At 37.2% G+C, this 21,116-nt stretch overlaps 2 protein-coding genes across 3 annotated transcripts; one reads left to right on the plus strand and one right to left on the minus strand.

Moving 5' to 3' along the window:
* Positions 1 to 7,667: 7,667 nt before the first annotated feature.
* mtfp1 (mitochondrial fission process 1) lies at positions 7,668 to 14,312 on the minus strand. The gene is made up of 5 exons (XM_007568942.2): positions 14,041 to 14,312; positions 12,121 to 12,291; positions 10,878 to 11,005; positions 9,945 to 10,177; positions 7,668 to 9,158 (listed from the first exon to the last, which is right to left on the minus strand). Exons 1-5 carry the CDS (start codon positions 14,051 to 14,053, stop codon positions 9,092 to 9,094), a joined length of 612 nt encoding a protein of 203 aa, XP_007569004.1. The 5' UTR covers positions 14,054 to 14,312; the 3' UTR covers positions 7,668 to 9,091.
* On the plus strand, positions 13,825 to 20,583 carry lman2la (lectin, mannose-binding 2-like a). Of its 2 annotated transcripts, XM_007568933.2 has the most exons (9): positions 13,825 to 14,044; positions 14,395 to 14,513; positions 14,726 to 14,843; positions 14,922 to 15,004; positions 15,129 to 15,161; positions 17,449 to 17,610; positions 17,700 to 17,814; positions 18,026 to 18,151; positions 18,270 to 20,583. In XM_007568933.2, the coding sequence occupies exons 1-9, from the start codon at positions 13,846 to 13,848 to the stop codon at positions 18,410 to 18,412; spliced, it is 1,098 nt and encodes a 365-aa protein (XP_007568995.1). In that variant the 5' UTR covers positions 13,825 to 13,845; the 3' UTR covers positions 18,413 to 20,583. The 2 variants fall into 2 exon arrangements, with proteins under 2 accessions (XP_007568995.1, XP_007568989.1); XM_007568927.2 differs by lacking the exon at positions 15,129 to 15,161.
* Positions 20,584 to 21,116: the final 533 nt, after the last annotated feature.

The following is a 21,116-nucleotide window of genomic DNA, read 5'->3' on the forward strand; positions in this document are numbered from 1 at the left end:
CAGCTTTCCGAATTCTGGAAGAAATATATTTTAAATACAATTACAACGCCAAATCTTTTACGAAAAGACAAAAAAAATTCTACAAATTGAAACGCAAGCTAAAAGACTTTTGATAAACGTTTCGAACTCTAGAGTTTCAAGTTCTTTGTCTGAAGGCACAGTGTTAGACAGAATGGTGAAGAATGGCGAGCTCCTAGTCATAATTTTTTTAAACATATTTCTACTTATTCTCAGTTGGGTTTGACACGAAATTTCAGCACACTGGCATTCTTTGATCTAAGCCGATCTGTTAGTTCTGACTAAATGCTTAGGGTCGTTATTCGGTAAGAAGATGAACCTCCACCCTAAACTCTAGAGTCTTTTACAGATCCCACTAAAAATACAAACTTTTTTTGTTCTGTGATTTTGTAGAAAAGTTCAAGGGCACTTGCAAGACACTGTATAATACAGCAAAACAATATTACTAAATAAAGTTCTAATTTCATCAGGTAAAGCCTTTGATAGAATCAACATGGCGACTTATCCACCACGATTCTCCATATTCTTTGTCTTCACAATTCAGAGACACTTAGTGATACTTATTCGTTTAATGCTCGGTGACACCGCCGTGGCCTTGGCCATCATTTTTTATCCTGCCCTCCGCAAACTCCTTTTTGTGGCCGGATTTGATGTGCAGCAATTGTCTTTTGTTTCTCTTTTGCTCACAGCATAAAATCATTCATGGAAATCAATCTGAGCCAGGCCCCATCATCTCCATGCGTTTCAAAACATAGCCTTCTGCTGACCTCAATAAATTTACCGGCGAACGTAAAACATTTCAGTTAATGCCCTCAAAGTGGCCTTTCCACAAACACAGTCCTTCTATAAACGGGGGCCACTTAAAGCTCTCTGTGTGCCTGTGTAGACAGAGACTGGTAACGTATTCACTAACGTCGCATAATAGGATTGGGGCCCATTACTTATAGCTAACGATGCCGTGTGGTTCTTACAGTTTATGGTGTTTATGGAGCAAAGTCCTGCTGCACTTTTATGTAAAAGTCAAACAATAAAAATACACACTCTGAACTGTATGCAGAGATCAAAACACTTTGTCAGGAGTTATTTCCTATTGATGTAACCCAGTGTGCTTTCTCATCTGGTGAAACGTCAAAGCAAGATGTTTTATGCAGAACCACAGCGAAGCTCACATTTGTATTTCTAAATAAAATAATCAGAACTTGTCATTCCTTCTTGGGTGTATTCATAAATTAAGAAATAAAAAAAAAAAAACATCTAATGTGCATTTAGCACCAGAACTTAAGATGTATGTGCATTTAAAAAGACCAAAATAAAAAATAAAATCTTCATCCTAAAAATTCGTCCAAGAGGACCGAGAAATTTATAGAAAAATCCCTACAGGAAATTGTGCTAAATTTAAAAGGTTGGATTTTTTTTAGTTTAGAGCACAAGGATTCATTTATAAGATAAAATTAGTTTAGTTCAAGACAATTTAGACCAGTTTTCATTGATGCCAATATGTCCAAGAGACACTGTGAGCAAATGTACACTTAATTATTCATACCCCAGTCAGATTTAGGGTGAATGTATCTTTTAATTTTACCAGCATGCTAATTCTGAATGGAAGCAATATTCCGCTTTTAGAGCGGCCCAACCAGAGTTGCAAATTGAATCTGATAGAGAATCTGCTGCAGGAGCTAAAGATTAAAGTCTTTGAACGTCAAACACTTGAAGCTAATTCCCATTGCTAGTTCATCAAAATACCAATGAAAACCTGCAAAAAAGCAGCTCAGGAACCACAACAAAGGTCTGAAAGGATAAGATAATAAGGATTTTTCCATTGATTACAGAGAGAGGCATCAATACTATGCATTTACCATTTTTTTTTTTTTTTTTACTGAGTCTCTTTATTTATCATTTTATTTTGAGTGCTTGTCTCATTTCTTGCTTCTTGGTTAAATGACAAATAATTCTAAATATAAATCTAACAGGTGTAAAAATGTTGGCTGACCTGATGTAATAAACAGGACCTATAAACATCTTCATCACCATGCGCTGACCCGTTGTGAAACTCTTTTATAAGTAAAATACAATGCCTCGTATTTTAGTACAAAACAGCTGTAAATGACATATACAAGCCTTGGGTCTCTCTATTTACGTTGAATGCCTTTAATGTCTGAGCTCCGCAGCAATATTTCAGCACAATATGAATTGTGGACTCCTTCTCTGGCTTGTCATTAATTTAATCTTTTTTGTGAGGTTAATTTTATTTACTTTTTTTTCTACATGGCTCAAAGACTAAGATCTGTTTGCAAGCCTGTTTGCCTTTGCCTCCCTTTTTTGCTAACCATTGATTCAGGCCTCCTTCATTTTTTTTGTGTGACGGCTCAAGTAATTTGTAATTATTTGAGCCTTTTTGTGACGGCTCAAGTAATTACAAATTGTAAATAAATTTGTATTTTACGTTACAAAAAAAACTGCACATTCATTTCCATTAATTCATTATCTTCAACTGAGAGTGCCTTGGGCAAGAGAACCATCTTCTTCAGTGTAGTCTGAAGTAACTTCTCTTGCTTTTGGCAAATCACTTCTGCATCCACGTCTACAGTGATTAGAGTTTGCATATCCATCAGTCTTTATGTGGCAGAGCTGTCTCTTTACCTTCAATTCACCTGCAGATATTGCTTGGTTGTTGTGTTGTGTGTGTTTTTTTTCTTGCTCTAGCAGCAGGTTATCTGATAAATGATTAGATCTGAATTTGTAATCAACTCTTGGCACACAAGCACTGAAGAAAATGGATTCTCCATTGAATCACTTGTTAGCCTTAAGCAGGACAGCTTCCTTTGAAAGGAAAACTAAGAACAAAAGAATAAGGGAGTGTGCCTGAAGTTTATAAAGAAAACAACCATAACTACACATTAGCTATAAAAATTGGCAGATAGCATAAAATGTAGTGCAATTCATTATTTTTCCAGGAGCCCTAAATAAACCCAAGAAAACAACGATTCTATTTAAAAAACAAGATCCCTTCAAAATCAACAACAATAAACCATATCACTAAAGCAGATTAGAATACATAAAATTGCTTCGAGTGTGCATCACAATGAAGAGGAATGAGCATTAGCTAAAATACCGTATTTTCCAGACTGTAGAGCTCACCTCACTATAAGCTGCAGCTACAAAGTAAAAAAAAAAAAAAGAACAAAAACTGGAAATGTAATGGGCTATAAGCCGCTGCTATCTCGGCCACTCTCGGTTTCTCCAACGCTGAACCTTTGATTCGTTCATGCCGAGTTTACGTGCAGCGGCTCTATTTCCTTCCTGTATTGCCAGATCTTTAGCCCTCAACTCCATCATATAAACTTCTTGGTATTGTTTCCATGATTAGGGGGTATGGGTTTGAAGACATTTCTCTGTCGTGCCTGCTGCTAGCATGTGCTTGTTGAAAATTAGCACTTTATTCTTTGATTTACAATTTTGACTTCCAATTCTTAGCTTCCTGCTAAAGCGCTCCCTGGTGGTTGAAGAAAAATTCACAGAAAAGTCACACTGGGGTATAAATCGCATGGTTCAAAGCGTAGGAAAAAAAGTAGCGGCTCATAGTCCTAAAAATACGGTACTTAGATTAAATATTTATATGCCGTGGAAAATATAAAAACACATAGAATTAAAAAGAAAAAAACACAAATCTGAATCATGTGTCTTTTCTATGACTTCATGTTAGTGCGTCATAACCTGGTAAATCTGGGATTGTACTTATATTTTCTGCTCTTTTAAAGATTGCTTTCCCAATTGATGGTGTACAATGATGACTTTCTTTTGAAGTGATAATTGTGATATAATCAAACATCTGCACATCAGTGGCTTTGCTGCGCTGTTCTGAAAAGTCTGAACAACTTTTAAACTTGTACATTCTTGCATCTTGTGGTGGTCAGCAACATTCTGAAAATGCAACAAATTCTTATCTCCCGTCCAGCCATGCCATAAAATCTGCTCAGTGTGATTGATATTTATCATAGCTTATTGGAAATGAAAAGACTAGTTTTGCATATGGATATTAGGGTCAGTTGTGAGGGTGCAAATGAGCAGCTGAGGAGTTTTGAGAAAAAGAAAGAAAGGGGGGAGACAAGTGAGAAGGAGAAAGGGAGGTCTTTTGGCCACTTGTGGCCTTCACAACACAGGCACAAATCATAGAGGGACATGGCAATTGGAGTGACAGATGAACAATGCTGGCGTTTTCCAACCCCCTGTGAACAGGCTCATCCATCACAGCAAGGGAGATTAATTCAATTCATCAGCTTTTTGTCTCCTTGGGCCCCCTAATGCCACCTGATATTGCTCAAGGAGGACTTATAAATGTTTGTGGGTTTGATCTGTGCTCACTTGCCTGACACTGAATTAAAACATTACTCTCTACTCTTAGCAGTACACTGGTTTTTGCCAACAGCCTGACAGCCACTTCTGCCATAACTCTGATCGAGATGAATTTGTATGAAGTCCAAAACGTTTGCCAGAGGCATCCAACAAGACGTTAAAGCGAAGACTAAAAGAAAAGCAGAGGAGGGATTGATGGTTATAAGAGAAAATACAGACTCGCTGAAGAATTTATGGGAGTTGCATTTAATAACTGAAGGGAAACATTTAAATCATTGTGACAGAGAAAGGTACAGAGCCTTCAGGTATTACGGTCATCCGAGGCTAAAAGTTGAGCTTGACTGTTGGTTAGTGAATGTCAATAAATTATGGGGGGGAAAAAAAATTGCAGAAATTCGTCAAATGCTTCAAGTAAATTTTAAATATTGTACTTTGATCAAAAATAAGTGAGGATCAGTGTACCCATCCAGCGTGCACAATAAGTGTTAATACTGACATCTAGTGGCTTTTTGATGTCATGTCTCTGATATGCAAGAAACAAAAAAATAAAAATTGTACTTTGAGAGTTTCTTTGTAAATGTATACATTGACTAAAGACAAATATTTACAGGGATTTATTAGCCAATAAATTTAAGCAGACTCAAAATTTCTGGTGTTCAAAGCTAAACGGCCATGCAACCCACTCTGCTACTGACAGAGAAACAGTTGCAGGAAAAAGTTTAGCCTCAGTTATCTGTGGCCACAGCTGGCCTCACACTCCCAATAGGTGAGAGAGGGTATATGGGCAACAACATGAAGATGACAGCACCAACACCCTTCTCCTGGCTCTGATTGGTTGTGATGCCAGGCAGTGCGTCTTCTCCTCCCACTGTGCAATGAGTTTAAAGTCTCATAGAAGTTATACTCCTAGTGCAAGGAGAAATGCCCATTAAATAAAGACTCAAGTTAAATGAGACTGAAAATGTAAAAATTTGAACCATAAGAGGCTTTATTTTATATTTAGGCATAGGTCTTCTGAGGCATATAATGAATCCTGCCTCCTCTCCAGATGCAAAAGTAATAAGCTGTGCCCAGGCATCCCACAAGAGACACCAGCAATACAGCTGTTACAACAACAGTCTTCCACACTCTGGAGTCATGAACTTCATTAGAATCTGAGGGAGACAAACAAGAGTTATGCCAAGATGTCCTCAAAGCTGAGATATGCGACTTTTAGCAAAAAAGCAGCCACCTTCACCCAACAGCAGAGAAGATTCTGGAGTCGTTTGCAAATTGAAGATTTCAAGCGGCAACAGTCCATCTTCTTCTGAGGAGTTGTCAGGCAACACACTTTCATCTGGTGTAGCAGTACCGTCCATCACATTGTAATACTCTTCATTATCCAACTGAGTTATCCAGCGTCCATTAACAAAGACAAGAGAGCCTGGGCAAGATAGCACAAGCATGAAAACATAATGCAGAAGTCAGTCACTGACTAACTAGCTACAAAACAATGTCACCTTCTTACCTGCCAGAACAGTTGACATGGCCAAATGGGCCACAAGCACAAAATAGAACATGAACATGACTGCACTGAAACCCTTGGCAATTTCCTTTGCCTTTTATTTGCACTCTGTGTCAGCACAAGTGGAATCAGCTGTGCTCTGGCTCAATGAGGACCAATAACCTCGGCTCCTGGGTCAGCTGGTTTTCTACTTCTTTGAAAAGCCCCATTTCATTGGCCTACAGATGACAGGTGATAGGTATGTATGTGCAGGTCATAACTCAAAACTAGTAAATGAATGTGTTCAGACATATGTGGAGTTACATCTTAAAATTTAAATCCTGATCAAATCATTAATCAAATATTTAATAATAAACCCTAAATATTTTTTCTGGATGGCTTACTGTTATTTTGTGCATTATACCAAGAAATAGTTTAAAATGTAGCTGTGGCTACACAACAATGATAATACTGACTGTGATGAATTTGCACACAAGAATCATGATTAGAAATCTTCAAGCTGACTATAAACTGCAGTCCTGTCCATTGACTTGAATGCAGTGTTAAATAAGTATCCATCCAGACATCCATTGGCTATTACTACTCATCCTTGCAGTGTTGCAGAGTGAGGGACTGGTGCCCATCTCTAGCAGTTTTTGAGCAAGAGGCCTGGACAGGTTGCCAGTCCACCACAGAGCCACACACACTCTAAGGGCGAATTAGAGAATTCAAAACCATAACCACCAGTCACGTTCATGGACTGTGGATGGAAGTACCCAGAGAGAACACAGCCACAGAGAAAACATGCAAACTCCATGCAGAAAGACCCCAGGCTGGGATATTTCAGTCAGTCCATATTTTATTTCCCCACGGCCCAAAAACAACAGAATATGAAGATTGCACATGTTCATCATACAAATGAATTTAACTTTGTATGTCAGATCTGAGTCCCCACAATGTGGACAACAGCAATGAAACAAACTGTACATTTCTTTTCAGCTAAGGCTAAAAATGTGACTCAAGGTCACATTGATCAAAAAGTAAAAATTTCTAAAATACAATTTCTAAAACCTTTTAAAATCAGAAATGTTAAAATGTCATGTGAATATCGATGTGTTGCAAGGCAGGTCATCTCTTTTTGTTAGTGGCAGACATTTTAACATCATATCAGGAAAGGTCAAATAAAAATATATCAAATATTGTGGCTCAGTTTGAATTTACTGCATTTGGACTTGGACCTCTAGTTTTCCTGCTTTGATGAATTAAAATGTCTGGCAAACATACTTATGCATAAAGAACACAATGTGTGCTTAAATGTGTAAAACAATTGGCACGGTAAAGACATTTATGCTGTCAAGTCGTCCCACGACAAAGTTGTGCTAATTGCTGATGTCGACACCCAAACTTGTAGCAAAGTTTTTGCTAACCACGAATAAATGGAAATGAAAAACAAGAGGCAACATATTAAAGGGGCAGTACAATGTACATTGTGGGTATAGTGTCATTTTATAGCACAATTAAGTATAGTAAATATGTTACCTTTAGTTATAAAAATGCTATATATATCAAACATGACTCAAAAGAAATTTGACTTTGCAATTTAACACCTTGAAATTGGGCCTCTGTGTCTTTAAGAAACTCCTGCTCTTTCTGATCCTCTGCCTTCAGGAAGTCACCACAACGTTTTTCCGTTAAGCCTTTAATGTTGATCTTAGGAACGGTGCACTGAGAAGTAGCTCCTATGATGACCTCAGCAGATGTGCATTTCCACTAGGTGTTTGCCAATTGCTGCTGACTAGTCTGGAGGGACTGAGTGGGGGAATGAGAGGGGACGAGTGCTCTGAGGTGGAAACCGCAGCAGCAAGGAGGAGCTGCGTGGAAAAGATATTGATCAGTGAGACCAAGCGTTTTGCACACCTGATTGGCTGCTGTTGGAGATTCGAGGATGGCTCAAACGTAAATGAAAGAATCAAAGCAACACTCCAGGTATGATTTTGATGAGGGAATAACATTAGAACACAATATAAAGCTCAAAAAAGTCAATTTTACATAATACTGCCCCTTTAAACAGATGGCCTGGAGTAGCGTTCTCAGATGCCTGCAGTTCTTGTTATCAGATTTTCCTTCTTAATTTCTAAATATTTGTAAATTGAGGATATTTTTTAAATGCAGGAAACAATTCTTGCAATTTTAAACTCATCTGTACACACAATGTTTCCCTTGCATAGCTCATTATGAATTGCAGCATCTGACTTAAAGTTTCACAATTTTGACAAACGGTATCTTAAAATGTGTTATTCATTCCTAATATCTATTCAGAGATCACTATTACCTAATGTGTGATGTACCTAATCTGTGAACTGAAAAACTAAATGTGATTTCAATGCCCAGCCTTTGGAGGTAAAGTCAAATTGCACAGTTTTGCTTTTTCATTGGCTCAGGCAGAGTATACCTACAGTAGATATAAAACTCAGTACTGTATACGGTATTACATGATCTAAAATTGCCATTTCTAAACGTAAACTGATTTTATAGTGCATAGAATCAAAGAAGCTGGAACTACTGTGTAAAGAAGGCTATCAGTGAAAGCTCATTAACCTTAAAAGAAAAAAAAAGATTGAAAAAGTGAACCAAGTAACATCTCTTAAGTGCTGCAGTTTTTTTTTTCAGTAACAGAAACCTTTATCTTCAAAAAGAAGCAAAGGAAAAACTTTGACAGTGACCTGGCTCATTGACCTACCATTGTACTACAGTGCCTTTGAATATGGCTAATTATAACACACCAAGAGTTCACTGATACAAATGCACCTTGATGTTTAGTTATTAAGTGCTGCTTCACAAGCTACAGTAAAAAAAATCAGTTCTCTTTTGAAAGATGGCAACGTTTGAAGTTTTCCTTGTCTTATAGAAATTTGTTATTATACCTAAGCTAAACAAGCAGGTAAAGTGAAGATGTAGTATCATTTCTATATTACTACATTCTCATTAAGATTTATTTTTGGTAATACAACCCACACTGCCCTGAGGTTAAAACTGAGCCTACTCTGGAGCAGGATTTCCCTTTAAATCACCTGACCTTGTACATAAATATCCAGCTCCGTCATAAAAATTATGGTAATACAGTTATATCACTAAGCGAGTTTGAAATCTTCCACCATGACATGGTTGCTTTCCAGAGTGTCTGCATAATTGGTGCAAGTTTGCAGACTGGTGTGCTTCCAGTCTGCATGATCCTCTTTATTCGTGCTTCTTTCCATCGTTGTAGACCTTCCTAAGGCTCGAGTCCAGCAGGAAATCCACTGACCTACAGTGTGCACAGAGCAGAACATGTGATAAATAATGCATCATGTTGAACTTAAACTTACGACACAAACTGAGATGGTAAACTGAGACTCAAAGTGGCTCAAAGGTTAAGGAATTAAAATTTTTTGACTGTTTTCAGATTTAAAAATTTGATTACAGTACACCAAAAATATTAATTATATAAAATATGCATAATTAAAGTAGATGTATTAATTAAATATTCATTTAAAAAAATAACAAAAAATATATATTTTTTTAAATGTATCACTTTGTTCCATATGTTGGGGAAAGTCTCATTTGGATATCACCTAACTTTTCTCCACTACATGTGATGTTTACATTTAGGATTTTCTAAAAGTACCAATAATGTTGCTGCTAGTAAAAACAGCATATTCTTGATTCAGATTTTTTTTTATATCCTCCCTGAAGAAATAAATCCTACACTGACTTAAAGTTTGATTTTTCAAAAATGTTTGCTGTGAGATGATTCTGTTGCATTGAAAGTTGACTTCAAGGGTTCTTGTTATTCATCTCAAAAAGGCTGCATATAATCATGGAGGACAGTGAAGAGTTGCTACCCGGTAAACCCAGCTTTACACTGTAGCCGTCATCTTGCTGGGGTTTGCCAGTGTGCTAAAAATAAAATATGTGTCAAGGTTAATTTGTCAAGGTAGCAGCAAGAACAGCTAAAATGACTAATCACAAGTCAAAACCTCAACTGTGAAGTCTTACTGCAATTTACACATGATCCAGATACGACCGGGACAAACACACGTCGTCTGCCAACCTGTCTATTGGAGTGATGATGAAGGGGATGGTGGAGAGCCCAATAGCTGTGGTGGTCCACTTGCGAACAGGCAGAGGCCACTTGGTGGACTTGCCCAGCAGATACAGGGACGCAGCGCACACCCGGTTAATGGTGAAGCCCGGGATGATCACAGAGGCCAGGGCCTGCCACACAAACGTGTCCACGACCGCTACTGCCACTCGTGTCGTCTTCCCTGGATTGTCTCCGTGGGCCTGGAGGGACAGATGGAGGAGCAGAGGAGGAAGCATAGAGACTCAGTGGGTGGACAAAATAACTGGAGTGTTTTTTGTTTTTTTTTATTATCTGGTGGTGCATTGTATCCTTGTTTCCTGCTTTAAACTTACATAAACAGAAAATCACATTTACCTGTTTTTTTTATGTGTAATAAAACTGAAATTGCACGTTCCACAATATATTTTAAGTGATGATTGTATTATTATTATTATTATTATTGAGGCTGTAGTTCATGTGTCTAATTTAAAGGCATGGAAAGCAATAGTTATTTTCCTCTGACCAGATTTGTAAACTGTGGAAATAGAAGCTGATTTTCTTACCTACAAATTAATAATTTAAATGTCATTACTAAGCCTGTAGCAATAAGCAGTTAATCAGTGCTGATTATTAACATTTTTGAAGGACAATTTTGTTTACAGGGACTTCAAATCCATTTTGGTTGTGTGTGGTTTGAATTTCCTTTTATGTATTGTTTTTGGTTGCGTTTTATTTTTGATATTTAAAATATTACTCCATTAAAGTGTGGAGTGTTCTAAATGTCTCAAAATGTCAATATTATAATTTTTCTCAATGATTTCTGGGACAATTTATCGTCCAGCATGTTTTGTTATTGTGACAGGTCTAGCTATTACCAAATTTTCTTAATGAAAATACAATAAATAAAGGGTAATGTCTTACCACAGCTGCTTTTTTGCCTTTGTCCACTGCATCTGCGGTAACATAAGCAGTGGCCACAGCATAGCTGCCCCAAACAAAGCTCACTGGCACCAGCGCACGGAAGGCCTCCCCGACTTCATTGGCATAGCCTGGGGGAATACAAAAATAGATGCAGTTAGGAGTTTAACCTTGTTGTGTTCTCCAGATGTAAGAATAGTCTTGTTTCTGCAACCCAAGCGTCTGTTTTTAGATCTGGAAACCCAACACTTGATGACATAACTGAGTTTTCTATGAGTTTTTTTTTTTTAAACCAGGAAATGGAAATGCCTAGAGATGTTAGTATTACATACTCACAGAACAACTGAACACCCACAGTCTATTTGTGATACATAAACATGTCAGCAATATTTGTATTTGATATACAGGTCAAAGATGTACAAACGTAAGTTAAGAGACATGCAAGTACATAGTTATAATTCAAATCACATTTGGTTAATGATTTTTCCCTTATTTTTACGCAAACAAACCAAAAAACTGAAAGTCATACAAACAACTACAAGTCTTGATTTGTATAACACAACAATGTTCCAAAAAATGTGCAAATATTTCCAGATTTCTGTGTGCACAATCCTAAATATAGACATGGAGATAATTCCTTAACAGACAGGATTAGAACTGAAAGCTAGCAGATTATGATTTTATAAGGGGGATGAACAGATTTCCATGTCAGTACATTGATACTGCCCCCCAGTAAGAGGGAGGAACTGCTGCAGTAGATGCATAAAATGCCCTTCAGACCGGATACTGCTCATGCCCTTTACTTTAAATGTTTACAGTACTAACAGAGACAAAAGTCACTGTACTGATGCTGAATTCTATCTGCAGAACAATCAGACGGGAGTCTCAATTCGACTCAGAGGAAGTATAATGTTCCTTCTTTGTAGTTATGAGTCACTGCCTAAACTTGCTGAACGACTGTGCAGAACGCCTTAATACAGAGCTAAAAAGACTATTCGAGCCTAAATATTCAGCCATTCGTTTCGTTTTATAACATCAGAGACAATTTTCTGAACAATGTAAGACACACTTTGTGTCCTCTGGTAACAAACTATCCTTCAGACGTCAGGTTTGCTACAAATATAGCTTTAAAAGAGCGGGTAGCCAACTATGCTAACTCTGCTAAAAGCTACGGTGTTCCGACAGTTCCGGTGTCCTTATGTGCTCTGTTTTCTTACACAGACAGCAAGTCACTTCAAATACATACCTAAAAAGCGGACCCATGTGTCACGATAAATGTCAACCGTTTTTTCTTCGCTTGGACCCATACTTCCCTCTACTCCATCCCCGTATGATGTCCACAAATGCACGACGCGTGACGGGATCCGACGAACTAGCAGGGTCGTGAAGGGGGCGCGGTCTTTCCCACAGCATCCGACTGGCAGTACAATAGGTTACAGAACAAAAATCCAATATATGGAGCATCAAAAGTGCCACGATTTAATAAAATCAGTGAATCAATAAGGAATTATTAATAAATGTCATAACTAAAAACAAATATAATTCATTTGCTCATGTACATTGTTATTTCCTCCTTTCATAGTTCCACTACATGAACAAGCTATTTTGTATGCATGTACAATTTCAACCATTTATTTTCATTTTAGTTCAGTATTTTTTGTCAATAATGGTTAAATTGAAAGTCATAAAATTTTTCAAATATGACAAGTAATTAAATACTGTCTGAGAACTTTACACCTCTATTTCCACTTATTTTGTTTCTGATCCCCATTTGGGCCTGCCGACTCTTAGAAATATAACACATTACGACCCCTGCTCAAACCAAAATAACTCTAAGGGACCGTCTGTTGTTATCTTTATTGAAGTTATATTTTCTTGCATATATAATACATAAATTTATCAAGTTGTGGATGAACTAAAAATTCCTGGTCAATGGAAAAAAAATGGGTACAAAATAACCAAAGTTGTAAGCATACTGCAAAGAGTGAAACACTGGTGGTGTGCACCGATTGTGATTCACCAAGGAAGTCCCTGCACCATGCAGGTGCTTTGAACACAACATGCTGGACATCCCATTCAAACCTATATGTGACATGAAAAGAGGTCAACAGAGTTGTAAAATACATATACAGAAAATAAAGGCAATAAATTCTATGACAGGGTTGGTCTCATGTAATATGTGATACCTAGAAACTTATATTGTATCAGTGCAAATTTATATTGTCAGTGGATAGTTATGTGCTAAACTCAGGTTGCTGTGATAGGTTGTCATGGAACTTGATCTGCTGTTTGTTTAATGTGAAACAAACATCTTGACAACCGCCATTTATTTTTTACCTATAATGATTCTGCCCTTCTGAAAAACCAAGATGTCAATAACGTCATTGTAACTGTAGTAACAGATTGTTGATACTCTTAATCTAGTTAATTCGTCTATTAAACATCATGCATTTTATTTGACAAGCACTACTTAAATGTTTTATTGATGTGTTTACTGACAAATTTATTTGATAATTTATGTTTCTTTTACCAGTGCAGTGAAAAGTTAGAATTTTCCGCAATCTAAATAAAGGGCAGTTCACACTCCCAATGTTTAAAAGAATGGATTGCTTAATGTAAAATAAAGCTAGTTTCTCTAATACCGTTTGATCTATTATTTTTGAATACCTGTCAACAATTAAATATCAATTTCATAAAGATATTTCTTTAAAATATGGATATTTTTATATTGCCTGAAAGTACACAATTCAGAAAATTTACCATTGCAAACTTTTAAACAGTTGTTTGTTTCCAAGGATTCGTAGATGGAGACTGTAATTATTCATTTCTGTTTGTAAAATAATGCGACCAATTATAATCACGTATTATGACTGACAATCATATTAACCAATTAAAATGGGCCAAACAACAACACGGTGGCCCAATAGTGACGAAGCTTGCGTTCTTCGAGTTACGTGAGTTTTGACCCACCATGGCTGCCGTTAACAGTAGCAAGCTCAGCCGCTCCAAATCACAGCTGAACGTTATGTCCAGATGGAACATAATGCCGTACAAACTGCATTTAATTTTTACTTTCCTTCTTTTATTTGTAAGTCTGTGTTTTTCCGACGATGACCATGAAATGGAAGAGTTCCTGAAGCGGGAGTTTTCCCTCTCCAAGCCTTACCAAGGTATGCCATCCGTCCAGGAAAAGCGATGCAGGGGTGGGGGACAGTCTGGAGGACAGATGTTTCCAGAAGGATGCTTTCAGTAAATAAACGACACCTTTGTTAAAATGTATCGCTCGCAGCTTAACTTGTACGGAAGTCTTTTTCGGACAGAATACAACTTCCCATCTTAGATTTAGCTGTTATACTTTACTGCTGCGTTACCATACTATTATTATTCTCTCTTAATCTGTTTTGTCTCTGTCGTTATTGTGCCAGCTCTTTCTTTTTTTTTTTTTTTTTTTGGCTGACTAAGGAGACCTGCTTTGGTGTAGTCAGCTCTTTAGTAATGATTGTATCGTTTGCGGTCGCAGGTGTGGGATCTTTAGGCTCCTCCCACTGGGAGCTGATGGGGGATGCCATGGTAACCACTGACCAGGTGCGACTCACACCGGACATGCAGAGCAGACAGGGGGCAGTATGGAGCCGCATTGTGAGTAGCACAATCTATTTCTAATAATTGATTTACTGTTTTACGTGATTGATGCTAGTAGACCAGTCAGTCTCTCTCTCTTAGCTCTAATGTTAGCATAACAAATTTCTCCTATGTAGAGCAACATTTGCTTTAGAAATTAAAGCAAAACTAAAGGTTTCTTTTAATATTCTTCTGTTTGATGTCACTTTACCTTTTGCTCCGTCTTTTAGCCATGCCACTTAAAGGACTGGGAGATGCAGGTGCACTTTAAGGTTCATGGGCAAGGAAAGAAGAACCTCAATGGTGACGGTCTGGCCATTTGGTATACCAAGGAGCGCATGCAGAAAGGTGATTATGATCAGACATAATGCAATGTAGCTTTAACTCACACTATTTCTATAACACTTTACTTTGATGTGCCTCCAGGTCCTGTATTTGGAAACATGGATAACTTCACTGGCCTGGGTGTGTTTGTGGACACCTATCCCAACGAGGAGAAGTACATAGAGGTATGCTTCAGCAGTCCTGCCTAAAGTCGGGTCAGTGAACTAGCGCCTCACCCTGGCAAGGTGTTGTTGCAGATTCGTGTAAAGGGGCTGTGCTTGTGTTCTTTGTGCAATCATTTGGACACAGGCGCAGAAGAAGAGGTACACCCCGCGCACACAGGTAACCAGGTTCTGTGTTTAGAACAATGCAATGGAAATCCATCCTAGAGTTGCATGTCGCTCCCAAAACATATTGGTTTGTAATATTTTTTGTTCCTGCATGGTTTGCTGTGTAGTTCACTCACTGTTTTACTCACTCTAACATTTCACAAGACATTTAAATTGTTTTATATCCAAAATTAAATAAGAAACAAAGGTAACACTTTATTTGAAGGGGTGTGCATAAGACTGACATGACACTGTCATAAACATGACATAACATCTGTCATGAACAATAAGAAGTCTTTATGAATGCTTATGACAGTTGTCATAAAGTGTCATTCGGTAAATAATGACACTTTGCAAAGTTGCTTTAAAAGTCCATTAAAAGTGCTGACTTTGCATGATTTAGTAAATTATGATAATTTAATGCAAAGTTGGCATTTTTAATGGACTTTCAATGCAACTTTTAGAGCAACTTTGCTGCATCAAGAGAAATAAAAAGAAAGTAATAAAAAGAAAAGATAGAAACATTAAAAACATCAAAAAGAGATAAAGTCCAGTCATCTTTAATGGAGAGCAACTTTGAGAAATCAAGTCTGGGCCTTTATAAATTTGCTTCAATCAAAACTATTTCATAGTAGTTGTGTTTGTATGTTTAAGGTTGTTGTTTTGCTGGGAGGTGAATCTTCATCCCAGTCTCAAGTATTTTGCAACCTCTAGCAGCTTTTTTTTAATGATTTATTATTTTTCCAGTGTGATGTTACAAAAGGAACAGTTTGGTCTCATCTAGCCAGAGCATCTTTGACATGTTTGTCCTCTCCAACTTTCATTCAGCTTTCAGAAAAGGTCAGCAGAGTAGAGTGCTTGACAGATTTTCCTCTCTTGAGCTTTTAATATGTAAAAAAAACAACAACTTTACTTTTCCTTTCATTTCACAAAGACACACCACTTTATCTTGGATTATCACATAAAACCTAAAAAAAAAAGTTGTATGAAAGTTTATTTTCATACAATAAACAATTTGTAAGCGGGGTGTAAATACTTTTTCTCAGCCCTGCACATTTATGTTTTAACATGTGAGATGTGCATTGGGTTTATGCCATTTTAAAAAGGTCTTTACTGAAATGAGCATCTAGATGGCAGCACATACTTATTTAGTAGCAAGAAAAACAAGACCATCACAGATTCAGTTTTAGATATTTTTTCATTCTGAAAAGGAAATGAGATAAGAAAAGACTACATCCTGGGTACATTTTTTTATTTTATTATTATCACTATTATTAATATCCTGACTTATCTATATAGGGATTGCTTTCCCAAACATTGATTCTGTGAAATGTTTCAGAGCTCCTATTGTGATTTCCACTGTGAAATGGTGTCTGTTTTTCATACAGATACAAGCAACATCACTGCTAATGATGACTTTAGAAACTTTTGTGGCATTATTTTCCATATTTCTGACCTTGTTGTTAATTCATCTTCATATTATGGTTATATGCCATGTTAAGCATTTTGTCAAATGAAGTATTTAGTACTAAGTATTTAGGTGTTTCCTAATCTTTAAACATTTTGTCAGCATTAACACAAAAATAAATAAATTAATAATAATAATAATTAACATTTTTGTGTTTAACTTTTTTTTTGTCTTTGTGCTACTTTCATTCATATAAAACCTTAAAAAAATAGCTGATTGTTGCACTTTTTTATGTTTTTGCTCATATCTTATGATGCATCTCAGCATTTTATTTTGTTTTTGCTATCATGATGGTATTGTGACCAGAAATCATTGTTTGTCAAAATGTGAGTGCATGACTGGAGTCAACTTGCATGACCCCATTAAAAAAAAAACAAAAAACACTACTCACAAAAATAAAAATGAATATTTGAATTTCATGTGGAAAATGAAAAAAATGTGTACTGAAAGTGGAGCATGCTTTATATCCTACCCACAACTTTTCAAAGTTCTGGCTGAATCATCTGATCTGATTCAAATAGTAAACTCATCCCATTCGTCGGGTTTTTTTTTTTTCTCCCAGGTTTTAAAACAGCAGTTATCAAACCATTGATTAAAAAAAGAACAATATGGACAAATCACTACTGCAGAATTACAGGCCAACCTTCCATTCATCAAAATTATTGAAAAAGCCGTTTCATCAGTTAAATAGCTTCCTAAGAGCGACCAACTTTTTGAGTCGTGTACGTCCTCAAAGCGATCAGCATCGACATCTTTTGATGAGAGATGAGTTTAAATCAGATTCTCCTGAAGTACCTTTGTCGTCTCTCTCCTCCCCCTCTTCGACCACAAGAGGATCTTCCCGTTCGTTATTGCCATGGTGGGGAACGGCACGATTAGTTACGACCACGAGCGGGACGGTCGCCCCACCGAACTCTGTGGCTGCAACGCCATGGTGCGCAACCAAAAGCACGACACGTTCCTCTTCATTCGATATATCCGCCGCAGGCTCACGGTGAGAAACCGCCGACAAGGAGACACGGCTAAAGAACGCCTACGCCAGAAATTTAAAATGTTTTTGTTTGGCTGCAATCTGTGGGGCAGGTGATGATAGACATCGATGGTCAGCATGAGTGGAGGGACTGTCTGGACATACCTGGAGTGAGGCTGCCTCTGGGATATTATTTTGGAGCTTCAGCGATCACCGGAGATCTGTCGGGTAAATCATTGAACAGCACTGAAAATGTTATCAGCCACTGCAAATTGTTCTGCTTCATTTAAACAGAGATTCATCCAGTTAATCTGTAAAAATACACACACAGACCAAAACAGAAGGAAGGTTTTGGCTCATCTTTTCTCGTTAAATAATTTTTGGAAGACTCAAAATCTAAAACAGACTATTTATGTTTTGTTTTTCTAAAACTTGATAGATAACCATGACATCATTTCCCTCAAACTTTACCAACTGACGGTGCTGCGGAGTAAAAAGGAGGAAGAGGAGGAGGAGCAGGATGTAGTAACTATCCCCAGCGTGGACAACATGGAGCTCCTCAGATGTGAGACATGCGGACAAAAAAACCCAAATAAAACATTTGTTCCATCACATTTAGATAATTTAAAATCCTCTCTCTCTCTGTCATATTGACTTTTGTTGTTTTTTTCTCTTCTCTGCAGTGAGTCAGAATGAAGAAGGGATGAGTGGATTAGCCATTTTCTTCACTGTGCTCTTCTCCATGCTGGGATGCATCTTCCTCATCGTCATCGGCATGGTGGTCTACAGCCACTGGAACGAGAGCCGGCGTAAGCGTTTCTACTGAGGAACGCCGCAAAGGGCTCAGGGATTATGATGACTACTGTGGGCAACCGACCCAGCTGAGATCAGATGGGAAGTAAGACGCTGCCACTGAGCGGCGGAGCAGCGCAGGTTTTTTTACCCAGTTTGACAGAAGGAGGAGGAGGAGGAGGAGGAGGACAGGTTTTCCCTGCAACCGAAGCCATTTTTCCAGCAGTGGTTCTGAACCAGCTGGAGGGATTTACATTTTTCACCTCTGGTAGTTCTTCTAAGTAGCTATGTTCACTACACATACTCATAAGTTCCTTAGATGTAATAATGTTGTCCAGATGACTGCCTAAATTAACTTCTCAATATTTCAACTATGTTAAAAGTGTGAATTTTAAAATGCATGTCGGTCTTCCCTGGGCTGCACAATACACTGCAAATCTATTGTTATCCCAACATCTCTGTCTGGACTAGAGAGAACTGCCTGGACTGCAATAAATGCTAGGTAGTAACTGAAGTACGATACATGAAGCCTCTATACGTTTTGTAACACAAGTTGTTTTATTTAGCATGAAAAGTTTCAGAAGACGGCAAAGTCAGAAGCAGCTTTTTCAATGAAACGTTGTTTTTGAGATGGAAATAATGAATACATTTTGTCCAGAAGCTGGAAGGGTTTGCTCTTTATCTGTGGTATACGTTTATTACTGTAATTTTATTTTTGTATGTCTTATTCATATCTTTATTGCGTCATTCACCACTGCCATCGAATTTCACGTTTTCCTTACATCATGCAGCCGTATTCTTTCCCCAACCCGAAAGGTAAATAAATGAAACATTTTAAAATTTGGTCATTCTGTTGACCTTTTTAGCACTACATTTGATTATGAGCTTGAGAAAGATGTTCAACTTTAATTATTTATGCAGTTGATTTATTATTTAATTTACTCCAAAGCTTCTTGCTGCACTTTATGAAAAAGACAAAAAAGTTTAAGAGAAATACTATGTAAGATCCGTCCATTTATACTTTACATTAGTGTAGTTATTTTGAACTTGTTTAATTCATCTAATATAATTTAAATTGAATCTAGTTCGGGTTCTTCCAGCTGTTATGAGGCACAAGAGGTTGAATTGATGTTGAAAGTTTGGTTTGATAAAGAATAACATTATGAGGGAACTTTTAAGTTACCATATTTTCAGTTTAAGAAAAATGAGATGGACTTGTATGCTATCGGTGCATTTTGTGTGGGAGGAAAAACGCATGACGGCCAAATAGGTTCTTTTTATGACAAACTGAGATGGTTTGCAAACTAGTGTAACAGTTTTGTTTTTTTATCATTATCTGGATAAATTTAGTAGTGCCTTCCCTGAATTTTGTCTGGAAGGTAACATTGTATAAAAATCTCAAATTTTAAGTAACACATTTTTCATGTTGCATTAATGGATACTCTGTTTCTTGATCTTAGCTTAGGAAGGGATTCTGGACCCAATTTCAGCGTTTTCTACTTGTTTATTGATGTAACTTTGGTTCTGGTCAGGATTTTTAACAAAACTGCCTTCCTTCTTACCTTGTACTATCGCATGGTAACGTGTGCTAAAAGCTTAAGCTGTTCCATGGGCACTTAGCGATCCATGTACTGGATCGCTAAGTTTCCTTTAGCGATCCAGTACATATAAAGCGCCTTCTCTTAACCAATCAATGCCCTGAGAAAACGGAGTGGCGAAAAAAATATTGTGTTAAAGGAGCAGCAGCATTTTCTCTTTCCTTTCACATGATTATCATATGCTCCACAGACATTTTTGGCACCACCAGAATGGATCCTTATGTACCTGAAACAGGCTGACTACGCTAAGTTTAATTTTCTCCGTCTCAGAAAACTAAACTTAGGTTTAAATATGTGACAGTTTTCTTCCTGTGTCTGTTGAAGCTCCTTCCTATTAGAACCCCTGACTGTTTTTAATTCAATGCTGATTTAGCAAATATCTTGATGCAGAATTCTAACCTGTTTACAATATTTTTCATGGCATCCATTTATGCTTAAATTCATCACCCTCCAAATTCACAATCTTTTCATGAAATGGTGCATGAGGCCAACCCATATGCATTCACATTTAAAGAGAATCTTAACTTAAAAACATGCTGAAGTACCAAATCTAAGGTTTGCATGCATTTTTCTTAAAATGCAAAAACTGTGCATTTCAAAAAAAAAAGGAAGTTTTTGTTTTATTTTATTTTGAAAGGTGATATCAAGATTTTGTTAAATGATTATATTCTGCTTGTTTAGGAGACCGTGCTGCTTTGCATTCTCGAAGCAACACAATCTCCTCTCAGTGCTTTTTAGAGCCAGAAAATGTCAGTTTTTCAGCTTGTATGTCGTCCAGACTGCTGTTTACGTTTTGAGTAAAACTGATTTGAAAATGTTCATATGTGTTGAAGGCAAATAATTTATTGTTGGATGTGATAAAAGATATGAAGATATTTTATCTCTACTGGCTTCCACCAGTGCAGAGTTTGAACACGGCTAGTCTGGGTTTTTAGGCATTTACGAGATAATGTGGGAGAATTTAACTTTAAATATATTTATTAAAGATATTTTTTTTCCTGTGAGAGGCTTGAGATTTGTTAAGAATGTAAGCAACATAGCTGCTACAGACGGTCTTTCTTTTTCCTTACACTAAAATGACCTTTTGTTTGTCGTTTCTTTTGTTATGAGTACAAACATGTCTCTTGTCTGTGTTGCATA

Source organism: Poecilia formosa, unplaced genomic scaffold (assembly GCF_000485575.1).
Source record: "Poecilia formosa unplaced genomic scaffold, Poecilia_formosa-5.1.2 Scaffold6, whole genome shotgun sequence".
NCBI lineage: Eukaryota > Metazoa > Chordata > Actinopteri > Cyprinodontiformes > Poeciliidae > Poecilia > Poecilia formosa.

What these genes read in the sequence shown, in the direction of transcription:
- lman2la (XM_007568933.2), top strand. Translation starts at nt 13,846, where the DNA reads ATGGCTGCCGTTAACAGTAGCAAGCTCAGCCGCTCCAAATCACAGCTG. An exon ending in GGGCAGTATGGAGCCGCATT is followed by an intron (nt 14,514 to 14,725) that starts GTGAGTAGCACA and finishes TCCGTCTTTTAG; the next exon opens with CCATGCCACTTAAAGGACTG. An exon ending in CAACATGGAGCTCCTCAGAT is followed by an intron (nt 18,152 to 18,269) that starts GTGAGACATGCG and finishes TCTTCTCTGCAG; the next exon opens with TGAGTCAGAATGAAGAAGGG.
- mtfp1 (XM_007568942.2), bottom strand. An exon ending in CACATGGGTCCGCTTTTTAG is followed by an intron (nt 11,006 to 12,120) that starts GTATGTATTTGA and finishes GTATTCCCCCAG; the next exon opens with GCTATGCCAATGAAGTCGGG. An exon ending in ATCATCACTCCAATAGACAG is followed by an intron (nt 9,159 to 9,944) that starts GTTGGCAGACGA and finishes TGCACACTGTAG; the next exon opens with GTCAGTGGATTTCCTGCTGG.